Below are 22,977 nucleotides of genomic sequence, written 5' to 3' on the forward strand. Positions count from 1 at the left end.
CACCACATATCCCCAGAGCAATGTGGCCTTAGTTGCTAATGCTCCTAAAAAAACCAAATAACAAACAGCTAGGAAACCAAACAAAATTAATTTAGAAATGAAGATGAAAATGATTAAGAAGTAAGAAGCAGGACAAAGTTTGTCATCTATTGCTTGGGAATTAGGTCTCGCTGCTTCAACAGTGAATGCTATTTCAAAGGACAGTGCACGTATAAAAGAACATGTTAAAGGATCAATGCATTTAAGATCAACAGTGTTCAGGTGCTATATCGAAGATGGAAAAGCTATTAATAATATGGATGGAAAATCAGATTCAGAAGCAAGTGCCCCTGAGTCTAATGGCCATTCAAACAAAAGCATCAAGTATTTATGAAGACATTAAGGATAAGTACTGTGAACCCCAAGCCAAGTTCGTGGCATATAATGGGTGTTTTAATAGGTTCAAGCATTGTGCTGGTTTCCACAACATTAAAGTATGCAGTGAAGCTGCCAGTGCCGATTCTGCAGCAGCAGAGAAATTTTGTGATGTGTTCGAAAAAAGCCCTTCTAAATTTCCACAGCCCTCAACCTCTGCAGCGGCATACTTATCAGCTGGAGACATTGATTCTGGAAATGATGCTCGAAAGCTAAAACTTGCTGATGTTATGCCTATCCCCTCCCTTTTTTTGTAATTTTATAATTTCTAAATTTTTGTAATTGCACACTATTGTAATTTTTCCCAAAATAATTCTATTTACATGTTCGTCAAACATTTCTTTTTTGCTTCAATCAAATACTGCAAGCATAGTTGCAAGTGCTGCATAAAGCCTTTAGGGAAATTCCAACTTACGTAAAATTCGACTTGCACACAGTTCCACGCAATGCAACCCTTACCTAAGTCAGGGGGTGCCTTTATAGTAAAACTTCTTAAAAAGCACTGTCTGTTTGTAATGAACTTGTGTTAATGCAAGACAAGTTACTAAGGGCAAGTAACTTAACAGGTAATTCGACTCAGGTGCCATAATGAGAAGAATATTTTTCTTTACAAAGTGGACTTTTAATTTAATCTTAATTTTTTTAATCTTTTAATTTGAATTTATCTGAGATTGTCCAATGATTTGCAATCCATTGTGAATAATTAATGAATAAAATTATTTCATGATGAATTATTTGTATTTAATTATTTATGAAGAATTTTCTTTATTTTCAATCTTTATATATTTAGTAATGAGTGATTTATTTCACATTCTGATGAATGATTTGTATAATTTTACTTTTGCTTACATTAGGTGTAAAAAAGATAATTGTAATTGGAACTTCCCTACAAAGCAGTAAAGAGGCTCTCAGATTAACACGACTCTATCCAGGTGTACTTTATTGTACTGCAGGTTTGTAGAATTTTTATCATATCTTGTTAAAACTTTATAGTTTCTAAATATGATTTAAGTATTGCAAATTTCTTTTTTTTTTGATTCAGCCTAGAATTTAGAGGTTGAATATACTGTAATCAAATTACAGACCCAACTTTTTAAAAACTAATGCATAATTAACATTCTCATGTTTTACATTACCATCACATGTTCTTGCAAGATTATTAGTAAAGTGTCCTCCATGTTTTTATTCCACAGCGGTTTCATATGTGTTTTATGAACAAAGTAAATTTTGACTTAATGTAACACATTAAGAATCTGACTTTGAAAAGGTTAGAGAATTATGGTGCTGGCAACTCATTTCAAATTAGCATTAGCATTAGTAGAGGCACTTGATGCAAGAAAGCAAGCTTATGCAGCATCAGCCAAAAAAAAAAAAAAAAAAAAAAACCACTTCCACTTCACCCCTCTGTTCGTTCAAAATACCTGTCCAGCTGAGCCTTAAACTTATTTAGGCTATCAACTTCCACAACAAGGGATGGAAGTCTGTTCCACCAACCAACCACTCACTGGCTAAAGGCAAATTTCTGCATGTCTATCCTACATCTGTCTTTCCTCAATTTGAATTTATGCCCTCTCAGGTGATTATTCTGAGCGAGAGGAAGAATCCCATCAGCATTGAGCATGCTCAAACCATTCAATGCTTTATACACCTCTATCAGATCACCTCGCTGGTGCCTAGTCTCCAGACACTGCAATTTGCAAAACTTCAGCCTTTCTTCGTAAGAGCACCCCTTTGTTCCATTCACTAATCTTGTTGCCCTTCTCTGTACTCGTTCCAGCATCTCTACATCCTTCTTGAAATGAGGCCTCCAGACCTGTATACAGTACTCTAGGTGTGGCCTGACCATTGCCTTATACAAGGGAATAATCACCTCCTTATCCCTGCTAGAAATATTCCTATATATCATTGACAATACACCATGAGCTACTCTTGCAGCCCGTCTGCACTGCTCAGAGAACTTCATATCTGCCTGCACAACCACCCCCAGGTCCCTTTCATTCTCTACCACTGTCAGTGTAGTACCACAGAGTTGATACGTTGCTCTGGGGTTGCTGTTTCCCATGTGTAGTACTTTACATTTGTCAATGTTAAACTTCATTTGCCACCTCTCAGCCCATCTGCTCAACCTTTCCAGATCCTGTTGCAGCAGCATAGTGTCAGTAGTGTCCTTGACAACCCTGCCTACCTTTGTATCGTCTGCAAACTTCGACATTAAGCTTGATATACCATCATCAATATCATTTATGAATACAGAAAACAATAATGGACCCAACACTGAGCCCTGAGGGACTCCACTAATAACATTAGTCCACGATGAGCAGTATCCATTGATCACCACTCTCTGTCTTCTCCCCCTCAGCCACCCCTTTATCCACAGCAGCAATTTGCCTCCAATGTCACACTGCTCCAATTTGTGCAGCAGTCTTCCATGTGCAACAGTATCAAAAACCTTTCTAAGATCCAAGTATATAATATCAAAGTTATTCTCTGCATCCAGTTCCTTTGTGACTGCATCATAGTATCCAATCAAATTGGTCAGGCAAGACTTCCCCTTAACAAAACCATGCTGTGTCCGAGCTATAACTGAAGTCTTGTCTAAATGATCCTGCAGTGCTTCTTTAACTAGTGCCTCCATTAATTTTCCTGGAACAGAAGTTAAACTCACAGGTCTATAATTGCTTGTGTCAGCCTTTGATCCTCCTTTGTGAATTGGGGTCACATTTGCACATCTCCAGTCTGCGGGTACCTCCCCTGAGTCCAAGGAAGCTCTCATAATTATGGCTAAGGGTTTGCTTACTTCCTCTGCTAGGATTGACAGCAATTGAATATGTAAATAATTGACAGCAATTGAATTGATACAGTTTTTTTTTTTACAGTGAGAGCTAAACAATATAAAATATTAGTGCAGTTTATATTACTGAAATTGTATATGGCACCAGTTGTGCCAAAAAAATTTCAGTAATATAAACTGTATTCAGTAATACAATTGAAAGCATAATAAGTTGTATGTAATAAGCTGCATCGTGTTAATCCATGATACAGCTTATTATGTATTCATTCTAATACATAATATTTTAACAACATAATAAAATGTTTCTTATTTACTACTGTTAGTTAGTTATGGCATTAATTCTATTCACATAAGAACCTTATTACAAACAAGTGGCTCATTCCCACTATCTCAGGATATTTTCTGACTGCTTGCACACAGATATAGCATTATCAAGACCAAAATAACAGCTAATCATTCAATTTTTGCAGAATGTTATACAAGTAACTTTACACTTAGAAGCATTAAACTTTATTTGTCATTTTTAAGATCATATATGCAGATAATCCAAGTTATTTTGAAGTATCATGGCCCACTTGAATTGTTAACTACCCTTCTCACCTTAAAATCATTAGCAAACTTTGACAGCTTCTCTTAGATACCCTATGAAAATTAAAAATAGGAGGAGATCCAGCACTGATCCATGGGTCCTCATTTGTTGTGCTGGTTACCCGAAAAATTGACATTCTGTGACAACCCTCTGTCTTCTATCTTTTAGCCTGTCTGTAATCCAGCATAGTATCTTACCAGTAATTCCAGCTTCTCTCTAATTTATATAGCAGTCTTCCATGAGGGACGGTTACAAAAACTTCATGAAGTCTAGATAAATAATATCAGAATTGTTGCTTGCATCCAACTGTTTAATGACTACATCATATGTTAGTTAGACATGACTTCCCCTTAATAAATCCATGCTGGGATCCATTCCAGATACCATTCTTGTTGATATGGTCCTGAATCACAAACTTAAATGACAGAATCATGATCTTCCCTACCACAAAAGTCAAACTCACTGGCCTATAGCTACCCATTCTTTATATATACCCATATATATTTACCCATACCCATATATCATATTATATACAGGGCCTATCTTACCCGTAGGCAAACAAGGCAATTGCCTAGGGTCCATAAAATCATGGGGCCCAGTACCCTTGAATCATAAAATAAAATTTTTTACTAACATTCAAAAAACACAAAATTCTACCATAGTCCCATCTGCTATAACCTCAAAACTACGTATAAAGAGATGCCAACTGCTCTTCCTCAGTGATTATGGCAGCACAAAATGCCTTCTTCTGGAAACTTTCAGAGTTACCTTCATATTCATTCCGTACAATTTTGCTTTAGCCATCAGTGAGTCTGCTGGAGTCTAGATAAGTGCATGAACTGATTTATTGCTACTTGTGTGTGAATGCTTGTATACACCAGTGCTGTTATCAGACTTTAGCTCAGGGATCCCAACCTTTATCCTGCCGACACTCCAAATCACATAACAATCACATGCAACCCCATATCCTTTGAATGTGCCATTAGCACCATGACATCACAAAATGGCACCAAAACCTATCCATTTATCATTATTATTATTAATCGAAAAACATTAAATCTCATTAACATTTTTACAGGGCCCCCAAAAATACTTTTTCCTAGAACCCACTTGAACAAGATCTGTAAATGATGAACTAAGATCCAGACGGCCATGTGTCTCAGAGCATAAGGTGTATGCTGTGTATGAGGAGTCATCACAGAAGAGTCATGCCACATCATGCAGACTCGGCCTGCCCAGGTCAACTGTGCACAAATTTTGATATTATTTGCATAATGAAGATTACAAAGTGTGCAGAACGTACATAAATGCATTGTAATGGCTGTAAACAAAATAACTCCACAAATGCTCGGAAGAGGTGTTTAGAAATGCTGCAGAAAGGTTTGAGCTGTGTGGAGATATTGATGGGGCACACGTTCAATCTTGCTTTTAATTATTCAGTAAATATTAACCCTCTATCGTTTTATAATTGAAATCCACATATTTTCCAGTTATTTCACAAAAATAGACAGGAACTTTATGAACACCCTGTATGTAAGGATTGTTAATGATAGTGTGCTACTGCAACAGTATCTAGAAAATTTGGGCCGATGGGCTGAGAAATGGCAACTGAAGTTTAACATTGACAAATGCACAGTACTGCATATGGGTAGAAGTAACTCCAGAGGAACGTACCAACTGTGTGGTACTAAACTTAGGGTGGTAGAAAGTGAAAAAGATCTGAAGGTAATTGAGCAGTCAGATATGAAGTTTTGTGAGAACTGTCAGATATGAAGTTTTGAAGTTTGTGAGAACAGCTCACAGGGCCTTATCAATTATATACAGGAATTTTGCTAGCAGGGATAAGGAGATGATTATCTCCTTGTATAAGGCAGTTGTCAGCCCACGCCTTGAGTGCTGCGTACAGGTCTTAAGGCCTCATTTTAGGAAGGATGTAGAGTTGCTTGAGCATGTACAGAGAACGGCAATAAGATTGGTGACGGGAACGAAGGGGTCCTCTTACCAAGAAAGGCTTAAGTTCTGCAAATTGCAGTGGCTGGAGACTAGGCATCTGTGAGGTGATCTGATTGAGGTGTATGAGGCCTTGAATGGGTTGAGCATGCCAAATTCTGATGGGATTCTTCCGCTTGCCCAGATTACAAATCTGAGGAGAAATAAATTCAAATTGAGGAAAGACAGTTGTAGAATAGATGTGTGGAAATTTGCCTTTAGCCAGCAGGTGGTTAATTGATGGAACAAACATCCATCTGTCATTATCTGAATTGATAGCTTAAATAAATTCAAGGAGGAACTGGATAAACTTTTAGAGTGAACGGTTGTGTGAAATTGGGTTTTGTTTTTTTGTTTTTTTTTTTGACCGATAAGCTCATATGCTTGCTTTCTTGCATCACATGCCTCTATTACTACTGTTACTACTACTACTACTCACATGCAGACTTCTAAATTATAATTGCTTGTTGTTGTTTGTTATTTGGTTTTTAGGAGCATTAGCAACTAAGGCCATATTGCTCCGGGATATGCGGTGGTCATTCCCTGACCTTTCCGCATCCTCCGTATTTGGTGGTGACAGGCTCGAACCCCGGTCTAATCAAGAAGTGTGTGCTACGCACTGCTGCTCCTTCCCACCTGGCTACGGAGGCACCCATTATTATTATTGCATGTATAGGTGATCAGTATGAGGCATTCCCACAAGGAATTTTGATTCTTCTTGTGCTTTAAACCCAGAGCTTATAATACTAAGTATATAAGTTTGAAATTGAAAACTCAAGTTTACAGTTGGATAAAGTATTAATTATTTATTTAAAATAATATTACAAATAAAATTAAATACATTTCTGTCAGAAAGACAAGGTAGCTTTGTAGTTTCATAAAAGAAAATTAACAATATTAATCTGAATGTTGGGACTTTTACTGCTTTAGTAGAATTTCTAATGAGGTTGCCACAACACTACTCTTAAGAGTTGTGGCAATCCTTAGGCTACTGTCCAAATGTTCACCTATGAGAGTTACTTCTATTTTTTTTTTTATTTAATTCCTTTAGTATAGTATAGTGTATATTTTGCCAAAAGAGGGAATTTAATGTATAGAGCATATTTTGTAACTTTTAACTTGAACCTTTTGAAGATAGAACCTTCACAGAGTAGCCTCACGCAGCATATTGAAGAACTCCCCCTTCCATGTATGTACTCTTATGACAGCAGTTCAGTCAATTAAATACCAGTGCTCATAGTAGAAAATATTAATACACCTGGAATGCTTGTATGGCAACAGAAATAAGGTTAAATATATTTTTTGCCCAGAAGTTTATCCAATGCATGCAAACATCATGCACAGTTTGCATTGGTTCTTGGATGCACTGGTATTTGGATGCTACTTAATTTCAGATGTGCTTGAACTTGTAATTGCTAGTGACCAGCCCAACAATTTTTTTTTTTTTTTTGAAGATTAACAAAAAAGAACATTTTGAACTTGATTTTAAAAAGTGAGCTTAACAATGAGAACATTCCAATGCATTCCAGTCCAGATCAAATGTATAACTATAAAATTCCATCCCATTCCATTCCATTCCATCCCATGCCAAGTTGATGCGTAGCCTGTAAAATTCCAGCCCACTTTATGTATAGCCTATAAAATTGCAGCTCACTTGATGTTTAGCTCATAAAATATATACTGCATCCTAATTGCATAGGAATTAGGTTATATGTTTGAAGTTGCTTATTGAAGTATTTCTTCAAATACTTCAAATAAGCAACTATTCCTCAAATAGAACTCATTTTTGAATAAAACTTATTTTCTGTTTCTTCAAACTGCTTATTTAAAAATAAGATTCATTTTATAATAAATTGAATCATTATTTTTTGAATGAATGTATGATAGTGTTTACGCCATACCATATTTTTGATTAAATTTGCAACTACAAAAGCATTTAATGGTTCTCGTGTCTATTGGAAAGGTCTGAGTTCCAGCCCCATTGATGACTGGAGGAATTTCTAACGAGGAATTTTTCCAGGTTTTATTAGCTTACACAACATGGAAATCAGCTTATGAACACACTTACACACACACTTGTACAGACATCATACACAATGCCACAACATAGGCTAAGTTGCTGTTGTCCCTAAAACCCAGCAACAACATTTAATGAAGCAACTGTGGTTTCATAAAATAAGTGGAATTATTTTGGCATAGATTAATAAATTAGCATTATGAGAAATGTAAAAGATGATATCTAAATGTTTAAGCGCACATTTTTCACCAGTTACCTAGTCTCAGATAAAGAAAGTAGGGGTTTCTCCAATGAGTTATTCTGGTTTTTTCCAGCCTGCGCAACAGGCAAATTGGTCCATAAACATATGCTTGCACATAAATAATGACTATACAAAGTTAACATATAGAAAATGGCATAACATGACCGCAGTTGTCGATATGCCAAAAATAAATAAAATAAATAAACAATAAAAATCTGTCTGCCAGATAACTAACAGGACAAAATGCAATGTTAATTCTTATATTAATTAATTGTGTATGTTCATATGCTATCACTTGTGTATATGCAATTTTGGTCATAAAATCTGATCTCTCACTATTGGTGTACTCTATATATTAAATCTCCCACTATAATTTTTTTTTCCACAACCAATTTCATTACATTTTTTAATTAAAAGTTTAAAAATTAAAATAATGTGAAAATAATGAAGCACAAACAGTCCTTTATTTTAAATTGCTTTATTCTGCTTTTTAAAAGATAGTTTGAACGATTTACTATACAATGCACCTGCTTATATAACACTTTTTTAATCGAAGAAAACTGTCGTTGTTGGCATTCTGTTTGCACCATTGCAGTTTAAAAAAAGAGTTTTGTAATTGTTAAGTGCATAGTTCTGAACTATTTTTCAAAAAAAAAAAAAAAAATTTAAATAATGAACTTTGTACAGCACTGGCATTATTTTTTTATTTTATTATATACAGTAAAAGTCCGAAAATCCAGACTGCTCAGGGACTGGGTCGATCTGGATTCTCTGGCAGTACTTTTAAAATTCAAATTTAAGATGGAATAAAGAAGAGATGACTAGGTAAATTTTGACAGTTTATTCATTAGCAAATAAAGCATGCTTCATTTATTGAAACGAGCAATTTTAAAGAAAAATAAAGTCAACACCTGACAAAGATGTAATGCTTGAAATCATGTTTAAAAATGAACAATGTAAAAGAAAAATACAGTATATAAATGAAAGCAGAAGATACATATTTTATATAAATTAATTATTTGCTTTAGTTTATTAGCGAAACATTTTCATATAAAATACAAAGTTCGAAAAAAATATATATATATTTATTCGTTCTTTTCCACGATTTCTGTTGCGTCTGTTGCACTGCTTGTGGATGGAACACTTGCAGCTTCTACTCTATCTGCTGCACTACTTGATGCTTCTTTTGCTTGCTTTAAGTACTTTCGTATATCATCTCATTTACGACTTTGTAATTTTTTTGTGATAAAATTATTATGCACCATGTGCGCATGCATGACATCCTAAAGATTGAAGCTATGGTTCTGTTCCATTAATTTAATAACTTTTCAATGGACTTTTCTACAGTAGCCCAAGATGTCTTTTCTTCAACTTTGTCGTTTTCTTCACCAGATCCTTCAGAATAATTCTCTTCTGTCTTCTCAGGAGTTATAATGCTTTGAATAATTTCTGGATCAGTTAAAGTCTGTCATCAGCATTAAGTTTGCATAGAGGGTTGTCTTCTGTACATAATTTAACAGTTTTCATCAGTTCTTTCACTTCTGATGCCTTCAGCTTTATGTGAAATCCTTCAAAATCTTCGTTTCAATCAGATTGTAGATCTGCAAACATCACATTCAGCCATAACTTTCGCCACACTCTTAAAAGAGTTACAGGCTTGACTGCATTCCATGCAGTCGCAAGTGAAAATGTTGCATCTTTGATTGTAAAACTGCATTGAAATTCTGAAGGGTCAACATTCTTATGCATCATTTTCATTTTCTTAAAATCATTTTTATAGTGACATTTAAAGTTCCTAATGACTCCTTGATCAATGGGTTGAATTAATGGTGTTATGTTTGGTGGCAAGTAACATGCAAAAATATTTCCGCAATCAGACACTAATTTTGATTCATGCGGGTGGGCCCTATAGTTGTCGAGAAGTAGCAGGCACTTTGTATTTGCAGGCTTCCCCAATTTTCTCAAGTTCTGATGAACTGATGGAACAAAATCATGAACAAACCAATCGCAAAATATATCTTTGTCCATCCAAGTATTCTTTTGGGCTTTATAGGTAAGTGCCCAATTCCTTTAAAGGCCCATGGGTGCTGAAATTTACCAATCATCAAAAGCTTAATTTTATGCTTACCTGAAGCATTAGCACACATAACAACGGTTACTTTTCCTTATTAAGCTTAAACCCTGTTGCATTTCGTTCTTGGTTTCCGGCCAAAGTTTTTGTGGGCAAACACTTCCAGTAAACTGCTGTTTCATTATCATTATAAATTTGATCGGTTGTAAGGTCATAGTCAGATACAATTTTTTTTCAAATGTTGCATTCTATTCTGTTGCTGCTTGTGTATCAGTCGACTGTATTTCTCCAGCAGTATCTAACTGGCTAATACCATGACGAGTCTTGAAATTCCTAAGCCATCCATCATTAAATGCACTCTGATTCAATGTTCATTTGCTTCTTAAAAGACCTTGCTTTGGCAATAAGCATTGGCACAGAAATTGCCATACCTTCCAACCGTTTTAGCAAAAACCATTCGTACAACACTATCAAGATTCTCTAATTTTGGCCGGTGTAAACTTTTTCTCTCAGCAATTTTATTGTAAAGCTCAGATGAGGCTGTGAATTCTAGAATTTTATTCTTTTCCTTTTTTATATTGTAAATTGTAGACTTTCTGATGTTGTATTTTCCATTAAAACAGTATTGCTCACACCACTTTCTAATTTCTTAATTATTTCAAGTTTGTCACTCAATTTCAATGTGTTCTTCTTTCTCTTCATGAAGTTTCTTTATTTTAGGAGCCATTATTATGGGCTTGTAAATATGTATGCTATATATGATAAATGGAAAGAGTAGGACAAAAATTATAGCGTTACCACAGTTTGATTGCTCGTGTCAAAATGGTGACTGCAAGCTTGCTTGTTGGTGCTGGGCATCTGTGGCACTCACGCATGCGCACGCACACACAAACGTCCGCTAAATTTAAAAAGTTTGTGAGTTTTCGAAAAGTCCGGATTTTCAGACTTTTACTGTATATGTGCATTGAGGGGTTAATATTGTATACGAGTTACCTTACTGGGAAGTATTGACACTATTATTATTTAAAAATAACTTATTCAATTGTAATATCAGTATATATTTTCTCAAAATTCCAGACATTTATGTTAAAAAAAATATGTAATTTGCAAATTCACTACAGATTTCATTTTTATTTAGGTATTCATCCTTATGATGCCAAATCATGGACTGATGATACTCTTAATACTTTGCGTGAATTGGCTGAAAATTCTGAATGTGTGGCTATAGGTATATGTGGACTTGATTATAGTCGTAACTTCTCAGACCCAGATGTTCAGATGCGTGTGTTTAAGGAACAGGTATAACAACTCTAATTTATTGTTGAAATACTAGATGAATTATTTTATTGTATGCAAGAAGAAATGCTTCTCTTCTCTGAAAATCTGTCTATGAGATATGTAAATCACTGTAGACTCTAAAATTGTAACAAAGAATGGTATTATTTGTACAGTTATTATTTGTAAAAAAAACATTTTACTGTTTTTTTTTGTGTGTAAACTTGAGGGGTTAATATTGTATAGGTGTTACCTTACTGGGCTTGGATGTGGGAGGTATTGACACTATTATTATTTAAAAATATAAGCAATGGTGATCATTCTAAACAGTGGCAAAGTATCCTTTTTCTTCAAGAGATGCTGTTGACTAAGAATCAGAACTTGATGATCATTACCATCTCTAGAAAGCCTATTAGTCTGTGCAGGTAGTATAGTGGTTATAATCAACGTCCTCGCCACACTGGATGGAAAAGGCTGGGGTTCAACTCCTGTCAATGATGCAAAGAACTTTATTGGCTTTTTTCACTCTGGCTGAGTTAGTTAGTCTCAGGTGTGGGTAGCAAGGCCACCACACCCCAGAAACTTGGGTTCTTCATCCAGCAAAATAACCAAATCGACCAGAGGGCACATGCAATTTATGGACATAATACACATAGACATAAATTAGTGCTTGGTGACCCTGATAATGACAGTTTTTTTTTTTTTTTTGTTTTTTTTATGGAAAGGTTATAAACACCAGGAAGCTCATGAATTTCAACTGTAATCATGTACCACAGAAGACTTAATCAGATTTCTTGTTATCAGGGCCTTCAGAGTCTAATCTGCAGGGGTTTGCTTTTTCAAAGTGAACAATGTCACTGGAACTCAGCTAATACAGGCAGCTCCTGGCTGGAAAGCTGCCAAATAGCAGTGCTTGTCACAGCAAGCAAATTTTGGAATTTCACCATTTTCTTAATTTTTATTTATCCTAAATACAATGCTAACAATACTTCCACTAACAATATCCTGGCTTATTTTGGACATGGATTGATCTGGAAAGCATCCTGATCCCAGGATGCTTTCCATCTCTTCTGCTCTTCATCTTACATTTGGAGTTAGGCTACTGAAAGCATGCCAATGACATTTTTTACTTTAAAAATGTAGGTGTCTCCGTTGCCAGGTGGGAAGGAGCAGCAGTGCGTAGCACACGCTTCTTGATTAGACCGGGGTTCGAGCCCGTCACCACCAAATACGGAGGATGCGGAAAGGTCAAGGGAATGACCACCACATAAGCAATATGGCCTTAGTTGCTAATGCTCCTAAAAAAAAAAAAAAAAAACTTTAAAAATGTCACATTTGAATTTCTGCCATTGCCATTACAGTTATGCATTCCATAGCATGTGTGTTCCCCTTTCCAGAATTATATGTGTCTTCAGAAACCTCCTGATGTGTGTAACAAGGCAGCTCATTTTTAGTAATGACAGTTTTAATTGACTTTTATATTTCTCCTTAATTGTTTTAATTGTCATTGCTACAGCTTAGCTGATCTCTTAGATGTTGCCATTATTTACAGTGGTTGCATTCAGTTGTGGTAACCATTCCTTGTTATTATCTTTCTAGATCCCACAGTCATTTCTTATTCTTCTTTGATTGCAACAGAAATTCTTGTCATTCTGCATTTCATTTACCATTACTGATTAAAAGTATTTTTTTAGAATAATTTGCATAGCAATCATGCTGCTTTCTCTTTAGTCAGTTTATATGTACATTTAACTTTCATGAATTATCTAAAAAAACTTTTTTGAACAGTTTTAAATATTAGATTGTTTTTATCTAATGCTTTATCTAAATTTTATCTAATAAATTTAAATTTATTTAAAAATAGATAAAATCATGTCAGACTAGGTAGTTGGAAGAGCATAATGCATATCGGAGCATATAAAAGTTACTGTGTTTATTTTAATCTATATCAGCTTGTTCGGTGAAGTTCATTAATATTTAAAAGGTGTTCTTTAATCTGTTTTCCTGGATATTATATTTTAAAATTCATCTGCATGTGAAAAAAGATTTATTCAAACATCTGAAAGTCAGTAGGCTCATGTAATGTAGATACAACCATTATGTATAATAGTTAATACTGTTCATCTGGTAAATTTCAGGCTTCTGAAAACTTAAAACCAGTTTTCACAACAGTTTTTATATTTTTAAATTGTGTTGTATTTACTTTACTTCAACAAAATTACATAATATATGCAGCATATGCTTAGCAGTTCTTTGTCATAAGCATGCAGTTATTACAATGAGGATAGGAGATGGAAAGAAGCTAACAAATATCACAACAATAAATGTGTTTTTAGGTAGCTTTTTGTGCACTGACTGGCTTGCACTATTCATGAAGTTTGCCTGGCTACACAGGAATTTTAATAGAGGGAACATTGCAGACATCAGAAATAAGTCATTTGATGTCTCACAGTAGTGATAACTTGTTCTTAGGGAAACAAAAAAGACAAAACAACAGATCACCCACCTGGTGAGGAGAGTGTTGTTTATTGTCACATCCATTCTATAGCCAATAGTTTTCTGAATAATGATTATTAGGGATTCGTTGTTGCTTCAGTAGACGGTGATCTCTCTGCTACTTACAATCTAGCGTTGTTGTTTTTTTAATATTTAACTGAATTTCTCTGTGTTTCATTTGGTTTTAACTTTCTCTGCCTTGTACTTACAATGAAGAATACTCCCAAGGACTATACATTGTATCTTCTTATTTTTATTAAATCAGTTATTTTTATAAGCAGAATGACATTATTTATTTCTTAAATTTTTTCATGTTGTCTCCTGGTATGGAATACTTTTAGTACTCCATACTAGAAGGTTAATGAGCCAAAGTGTATTTGTTACACTTTAAAAAGTAAGATAAGCTCATAGGTGAGTTATGCATGTTTCTTCATGATTCCCACCAACAGATATCCAACTTTTTACATCACTCTGATTAATTTTAGATGATGAATGTTGGCTTACTTTCTTCATCACCTGAGTACTGGTTTTATCACTTTTTCATTCCTATGTTTGCTCTTTCTGATGTCTGTTGCATTTAATATACAGTAGGTTTTTTACAGCTTTCACAATAATATTGCATTGTACATTAGCATTAGTAGATAACGAAACAGGCCTACGCGCTCTGGATTCATTGAGGTTTATTGTAGCTTAAACACAGAGCGTACAGATAAAGCAGAAATATATGAGCTTTCGGCTATATGGTAGCCTTCGTCAGAATTAAAATACATGAATGGCAGTTGGAATGAAGATGTGCACTGCCAGGTGCGTGAGACGCGAGGTTTAATTGTTTGTTGACGTCTGTGGCTGTGACGCATGATGACGTGGCCAGCGCTTGTCCAATGACAGAACTACTGACTCTGTGATCGGGTTGACTTGGTAACCACTGTTCCTGTTTAAGGATTTATCCGAAGATTTTATATTTAATGATTCCAACCAAGTACGCTTTAGGTAATGGTGGGATCTGTCTACCACCACGACATCGCGGTGTGGGTCGATGTCGTGGTGGGTTGTCCAGACATGTTCGGCGATAGCTGAGTGTTCTATATCCGCTAAACGGATCGCTCTTTTGTGCTCCGAGAGACGTTTCTCGAGTCGACGTCCAGTCTCTCCGAAGTAGCAGCTAGTGCAGTCACGGCAAGAGATGCGGTAGACTAAACCGCTCTGCAGAAGGGTGGGGACAGGTGTTTTCACGTTGGAAATGAAAGAACGCAGTTTCCTGCCTGGGAGCTGGATGCACTTTATTCCGTGCGTTCTCAGGATTCTGCCGATCTGTTGTGACAGGTTGGGGTAGTATGGGATGAATGCCCTTGTGGATGGCTCGTCACTGTTGGTGTTGTAGCTGGTCGTCACGATGTCACGTGTCTGTAGATCACACCTGTCGAGGACGTCAATGGGGTAGCCACACCTCGTAAGGTCTACTTTGACCCTAGTGACCTCTTTGCGTCTTTCATCAGCGGAGCTGGAGTGTGTCCAGGCGCGAGTAAGCAAGGTTCGGGCCGTGGAGAGGAGGTGGCCTCGCGCGTGTGCTGACCGGAAGTTGGTAAACTGGCCAGCACACATGGGCTTACGATAAACTGTAGTCCTCAGGTATGTGCCTTCACGTCGGACAAGTGTGTCTAAGTATGGTAAAGAGTTGTTCGACTCCAGCTCAATCGTGAATTTTATGAAGGGCGATAGTGAGTTGAGGTATGATAGAAGTCGCTGACCTGAGTCTCTAGGGATGACCACGAACACATCGTCAACATAGCGACACCAAAAGGCGATGTGATCAGGTGCGTGTGCAAAAGCACGTCCCTCTAACTCCTCCATCACGATGTTTGCTGTGACTGAGCTGACCGGGGAACCCATGGCCGTGCCATGTATCTGCTGGTAGACTGAGTCATTAAATATGATCGCACCCCCTGTTAAGCACAGTCTGAGGGCGGTGGAAATGTCATCGGGTGTGAGACCAGTTCTTTCGTTGAGGGTTCTATCATTGTCCAAGAGTTGTTTTGCACAAGAAATGGCAAGTTCCACAGGGATGGAGGTAAAGAGCGATATGACGTCGAACGATGCCATAACTTGATTCTGCGAGATGGATACAGTGCGAATCCTCTTTATGAATTCAACACTGTTGGAAACGGTGTGGGTGGTCTTGCCAACCAGAGGAGAAAGAAGTCTCGAGACAAATTTAGACAGCTCGTAAGTCGGTGATCCACAGCAGGATACAATTGGTCTCAGTGGTGTGTCTTCTTTGTGCACTTTCGGTAGGCCGTAAAACCGTGGGATCTGACATCCGGAAGCACGGAGGTGATTACGGGTTGACTGTGTGATCTTCCCTTGTTGAGAACTGGTCTCGTGACGACCAGCTACAACACCAACAGTGACGAGCCATCCACAAGGGCATTCATCCCATACTACCCCAACCTGTCACAACAGATCGGCAGAATCCTGAGAACGCACGGAATAAAGTGCATCCAGCTCCCAGGCAGGAAACTGCGTTCTTTCATTTCCAACGTGAAAACTCCTGTCCCCACCCTTCTGCAGAGCGGTTTAGTCTACCGCATCTCTTGCCGTGACTGCACTAGCTGCTACTTCGGAGAGACTGGACGTCGACTCGAGAAACGTCTCTCGGAGCACAAAAGAGCGATCCGTTTAGCGGATATAGAACACTCAGCTATCGCCGAACATGTCTGGACAACCCACCACGACATCGACCCACACCGCGATGTCGTAGTGGTAGACAGATCCCACCATTACCTAAAGCGTACCTGGTTGGAATCATTAAATATAAAATCTTCGGATAAATCCTTAAACAGGAACAGTGGTTACCAAGTCAACCCGATCACAGAGTCAGTAGTTCTGTCATTGGACAAGCGCTGGCCACGTCATCATGCGTCACAGCCACAGACGTCAACAAACAATTAAACCTCGCGTCTCACGCACCTGGCAGTGCACATCTTCATTCCAACTGCCATTCATGTATTTTAATTCTGACGAAGGCTACCATATAGCCGAAAGCTCATATATTTCTGCTTTATCTGTACGCTCTGTGTTTAAGCTACAATAAACCTCAGCATTAGTAGAGGCATATGATGCAAGAAAGCAAAGCTTATGCAGTATCAGCCAAAAAAAAAAAAAAAAAAACCCTCCGATTTCACCCCTCCATTCGTTCCAAATACTTGTCCAGCTTGGCCTTAAATTTATTTAAGCTATCAACTTCCAGAACAAAAGATGGAAGTCTGTTCCACCAATCAACTACCCGCCGGCTAAAGGCAAACTTCTGCACATCTATCCTACAACTGTCTTTCCTCAATTTGAATTTATCCCCTCCCAGATGATTATTCTGAGCAAGAGGAAGAATCTCGTCAGCATTGAGCATGCTCAAATCATTCAAAGCTTTATACACCTCAATCAGATCACCTCACAGGTGCCTAGTGTCTAAGCACTGTAATCTGCAAAACTTAAGCCTTTCTTTGTGAGAGCAACCCTTTGTTTATTCACTAATCTTTTTTCCCTTCTCTGTACTCATTCCAACATCTCTACATCCTTCTTAAAATGTGGCCTCTAGACCTGTATACAGTACTCAAGGTTTGGTTTGGCCTGACCATTGCCTTATACAAGGGGATAATCACCTCCTTACCCTTGCTAGAAAAATTCCTGTATATCATTGACAAGACACCATGAGCTACTCTTGCAGACCGTCTGCACTTCTCAGAAAACTTCATATCTGCCTGCACAATTACCCCCAGGTCTTGTTCATTCCCTACCCCTGTCAGTGTAGTACCACAGAGTTGATACGTTACTCTGGGGTTACTGCTTCCCATATGTAGTACTTTACATTTGTCAACGTTAAACTTTATTTGCCACCTCTCAGCCCATGTGCTCAACTTTTCTAGATCCTGTTGCAGCAGTGTACTATCATTAGTGACATTAACAACCCTGCCAACCTTCGTATCATCTGCAAACTTGGACATAAAGCCTGATATACCATCATCAATATCATTTATAAATACAGAAAACAACAATGGACCCAACACTGAACCCTGAGGGACTCCACTAATAACATTAGTCCACAAAGAGCAGTGTCCATTGATTACCACTCTCTGTCTTCTCCCACATGGAATGATACATCATACCAAGAAGTGGCATTCCATGGTGTAACTTCCTAATGTAAATACTTAGTCACTGTCTTTAATAGGGTTTTTTTTTTTTTTTTTTTTTACATCAAGTGCTCAAATTTGCGATGATAACTTAATTCAAGGTTCTACTGTACAAGTTCAAGTTTCCACATGAACCGAAAACTTCTGTTTGTTGAACATGTGGAGATTAGCATCTTTGTAAAATAGTGAAAGTTATGAAGTTTTCCTTGGGGGGGGGATGGATTTTATACAAAAGGGTACTATTTGCATATTTTAAAAATGCTTAAATTTCTAACAGAAAAGCATCTATTTCATTTGCATAGTATCTTTCTTAATATTTTAATACATTTTCTTAAATAGGTTGAATTAGCATGTAACCTTCAGAAGCCATTATTTTTGCACCAGAGGGAAGCTCATGACAGTTTGGTTGAAATTTTGGAGTCATATAAAAGTCGTCTTCCCTCCACTGCTATTCACTGTTTCACAGGAAGCAGAGAAGAATTGCAGAAATATGTAGCTATGGGTTTTTATATTGGCCTGACAGGTAAGTGTCCTTTATGTATTCAGGGGAGGAGATATATATATATATATATATATATATATATATATATATATATATATTTTTTTTTTTTTTTTTTTTTTTTTGTAACTTTTAAGTAGTTAGAGATAATTGTGGGAAAAACGTTTATTTTAAGAAACATTTTTTCTATCTATTAAAATTAGTAAAATTTATTTTTCTATTAAAATTAATAAAATGTTTCTATCTATTAAAATTTAGGAAAGTTGAAAGCTGCTATAAGATAGGTTCGATAGAAACCTGTTCTTTGATATGATCTTCAGTGTCCTTTGCATGATATGACAATATATAAGGGCAGAGATCAATTGCATGATCTGTAAGAAGGCGTGAATTATAGCATATCAGATTCAACATCCTTTTACCATCTTCTACAATAATGGATCTCTACTATTTGACTTTATGAAGAATCCAGAGTTTCTTTCCATCAGTGCCCAGCAATACTGTAATGCCTGCATACAGTCATTAAATCAACTGTATATCTAACTTTACAGATAAAGTCATCCTTCTCAATGGCAGCACTCATTCACGTCATGATAATACAATGGGATGGGTAGAGCATCTCTCCCCATTGTTATTTCCATATCTCCAGGCACTGAAGTGATATCAAATTTAACTAGATGTTAAAGTGCAGTAGAGTGAAAAAATTAAGACAAAGAAGAAAAATTAATTTGAGTTTCAAATTGAACCACAAATGAAGATTGGCTAGCTTTGCTTGTTTGGACTGGTTCAGATAAAAGAGGGTGAAATTACAGATGTGATTTTAGAGGATCAGTGCTTATTGCAATATTAGTAGAAAAGATAAATAGTAGAAATCAAAGGAATTGAGTTCTCTGTGAAGTATGTTGACCCAACATTGATGTTCAGAGAAGTGGGATTATTATGACATGATCTTGGTAGAATGCCAACTTTAATATTTTTGACAATTTAAGGCTTCCTATGATGTTAGCATTAGCAGAGGCATATGATGCAAGAAAGCAAGCTTATACAGCATCAGCCAAAAAAAGAAAAACCTTCCCATTTCACCCATCCATTTGCTCCAAATGTTTGTCTAGGTCTGCCTTGAATTTATTTAAGCTGTAAATTTCTACAACAGATGGGAGTTTGTTCCAGCAATCAACCACCCACTGGCTAAAGGCAAATTTCTGCATATCTATCCTACAGTGTCTTTCCTTAATTTGAATTTGTCCCCTCGGGCAATTAATCTCTGCAAGAGGAAGAATCCCATCAGCATTGAGCTTGCTCAAACCATTCAAGGCCTTATACAACTCAATCAGATCACCTCATAGGTGGCTAGTCTCCGGACTAGCCACCTATGAGGTGATCTGATTGAGTTGTATAAGGTTGTGAAAGGCCTAAGTTCTGCAAATTACACTGTCCAGTCGAAGACTGGACAGTGTAATTTGCAGAACTTAGGCCTTTCTTCATAAGAGCAACCTTTTGTTCCATTCACTAATCTTGCTGCCCTCTCTATACTCATTCCAGCTGCTCTACATCCTTCCTAAAATGAGGCCTCCAGACCTGTATACATTAGTCAAGGTGTGGCCTGACCATTGCCATATACAAGGGGATATTCCCCTTCTTATCCTTGCTAGAAAAATTCCTGTATAGCATTGACAAGACAACATGAGCTACTCTTGCAGACTGTCTGCACTGATCAGCAAACTTCATATATCTGACTGCACAATTACTCCCTGGTCCTTTTCATTCTCTACCACCCTGAGTGTAGTAACACACAGTTGATACGTTACTCTGGGGTACTGCATGTAGTAATGCTACTGTACAAATGCATTTGATAATGCTCCGTGCCATAATGCTAGCATGAACGTATAAAAGTTGGAATGGCCAGTGCACAGTCCTGATGTTAACCCTATGGAACACCTATAGAATGAACTAGAACCTTGAGTGTGGGACAAACTATGACCTGTATTAATTGCTCAGCTTATCACAGTTCTGTGGGGAAGGGGGTGGGAATAGACTGTACCTACTGCAGACTCTTATTCATTTTTGGTAATCCTACCCAGGAGTGTGCCACAGAGGCCCAAAAGGGGGACTGACATGCTGTTGAAGTGAGGAAGCAGTGACATTAGTGCAAAACTGATGTGTCCAGATATTTTTTGGAGGGTAATGTTTATATAAGTTGGAAGTTTATTTATAAAAGTGTACAATGGTCAATCGCTGATTAACCATGATTCTGTGTAAGATACCAAAAACTTCCAGTTCTGTATATATTTTTTTCCCCATACAAAAATTTCCGCTGTCGAGCTTTCTGTGCAGTTACTGTTCACAGTATGGGAACCATTTTAACAGATTTGATTGTACTATTGAATAGAAAGAGAGAGGGATAGATATGTGATATATCGCAATGTATGTGTTTATTTCAGTTGGCCATCTTCAGATGACGATGAGCACTTAAATTACCAGAATTATTCCTATAGAATCCCATATGTTAAAAGTCCAGTCCATAATTCAACTGGACTCATATACAGCCAAATATAAAACTAAATATATAAAAATCAAATATAAAACCAAATATACAGCACATAGGAGGGACACCATGATTAACCTGATGGAGTAATTTTTATATCAGTTAATATTTTGAATCAATTGTGAAATGGGCTCTATTTTGTAAGAAAGATGAAGGGAGCAGGTTCTATACTTCTCCTTGGAACTTTAATTGTATGGGTTGACTATTTACTGAAAATGTGCTAAATACAAAAAAGTGGGCGGTTTATAGACCCCCCCCCACAGTTTTGTTATCTGCCTATTCTTAATTTCATTGTTTGATCTGCTTTATTAAATTGTAAAACTTAATTAACAACAAATTTGCAGAAAAAAGTTTCTCTTGACAATTACACTTCTATGAAATATATAAATCTTTCTACATTGCATTACAATTTTTTTTTTATTTTTTTATTAATTTCTTTAAATAGCTATGGACAATTTGAATATAATATTCAGCTTGAATTTGTATGCAACATTTATTTGCAGTTCTTTACAATAGTTATCATGCTTTATGTATAACGTATTTATTATTATGCCAGGGTATTTATGGAAAGATAAATCAGAAGATGGAGTTCGAAAAATACTTGAAGATGGATTGATTCCTCTTGATCGCCTTCTTGTTGCTACTGATTCACCTTTTATGTATCCAAATACTCGAGCTTCAAAACTTCCCACCCATGTTAAAAATGCCCTCACTGAACGCTCTTTAAGTTTTTTACATCGTTATTGTACTTTTCAACGTAACGAACCTTGTTCCTTACCTGTGACTGTAGAAATGATTGCTGCATATTTAAAGATGAAACCTGATGATGTTGCTTTGAAAACAACTTATAGTGCCTTAAAAGTGTTTGGTCTTAACTGAATAAGTAGAGTTATTGTTGTATGCTTCATTCCTATTTTTATAAAGTAGAATATTAATATTTATTGTGGCCATTTTGCATTGCTTTAATGTATTCAGAAATGGCACAAATTTAAAATGTAGTTATTAGCCAATGAAATATTCTGTTCTAAAATATATAGAATCTTGAAACCGAAATATATCATGGTGCTTCTCAATGATTTTTTAGTGCTGTGCACAACTAAATTAATAGTAAAATATTTAATATTGGTAATTGTTTTGGTTGTTGAACGTTGCATTTATTTTGAACTTTGTTTACAAAAGTTATTCAGTATAATACACAGTTGGATGTGATTGCGAACTGTTTAAATTTGTAAAAATATAAGTACCCTGTTTTTAAATTGAAAACCATATTACTGTGTTAAAGGTATATGTATTTTAAGAAATAAATTTAGTCAATTAACAAAGTGGCTATCATACAGAAAGTTAATTCTTAATAAAGTTAAGTCTATATAAAAAAAGGAATTTTTTCCTTTTATACATAGTAATACTAGTATTCATTTGATCATCTTTTCCCCTACTTATCATAAAATATCATTGATTGTACCATTTTTAAATGCAAGATGATCTCATATTTTTAGTTTAATTTTAGTAGGTTTTAATTTTAGTATGGTGAATGAACCAACTGCATAGCAGTAGAGTATTTCAGCACAATAATGAAGGTAGATGCTACTGTCAGAAAGTTGGTTTGTGATTATTATATCCTGTTATCTGTCACTAAAACATACCATAATATTTCCAGAAATGAATTGCATTCATCATATATCATGGATTCAAAGAAGTTGGACAAATGTTATGGTAATGGTATTTCTGCTTCATATTTCTTTTTCTCCATATCCTGGCTTGACCATCTGCATGAGGCGCCTCCGTAGCCATGTGGGAAGGAGCAGCAGTGCATAGCACACGCTTCTTGATTAGACCGGGGTTCGAGCCCATCACCACCAAATACGGAGG

At 36.4% G+C, this 22,977-nt stretch overlaps 1 protein-coding gene across 2 annotated transcripts in view; it reads left to right on the top strand.

Moving 5' to 3' along the window:
• Positions 1-22,341, top strand: part of LOC150080166 (uncharacterized) — a 120,700-nt gene extending 98,359 nt beyond the window's left edge. Inside the window, exons 4-7 of one of the 2 annotated variants that reach the window (XM_090380993.1) lie at positions 1,269-1,367; positions 11,251-11,411; positions 18,407-18,590; positions 21,665-22,340. In XM_090380993.1, coding sequence (XP_090237119.1) covers positions 1,269-1,367; positions 11,251-11,411; positions 18,407-18,590; positions 21,665-21,987 — 767 coding nt within the window. In that variant the 3' untranslated portion in view covers positions 21,988-22,340. Of the gene's footprint in view, positions 1-1,268; positions 1,368-11,250; positions 11,412-18,406; positions 18,591-21,664 lie in introns of both variants that reach the window. The other variant, XM_090380994.1, reaches the window with a different exon arrangement.
• Positions 22,342-22,977: the final 636 nt, after the last annotated feature.

This window comes from Mastigoproctus giganteus, chromosome 9 (genome assembly GCF_048544385.1).
Source record: "Mastigoproctus giganteus isolate SK-2022 chromosome 9, ASM4854438v1, whole genome shotgun sequence".
NCBI classification, from domain to species: Eukaryota; Metazoa; Arthropoda; class Arachnida; order Uropygi; family Thelyphonidae; genus Mastigoproctus; species Mastigoproctus giganteus.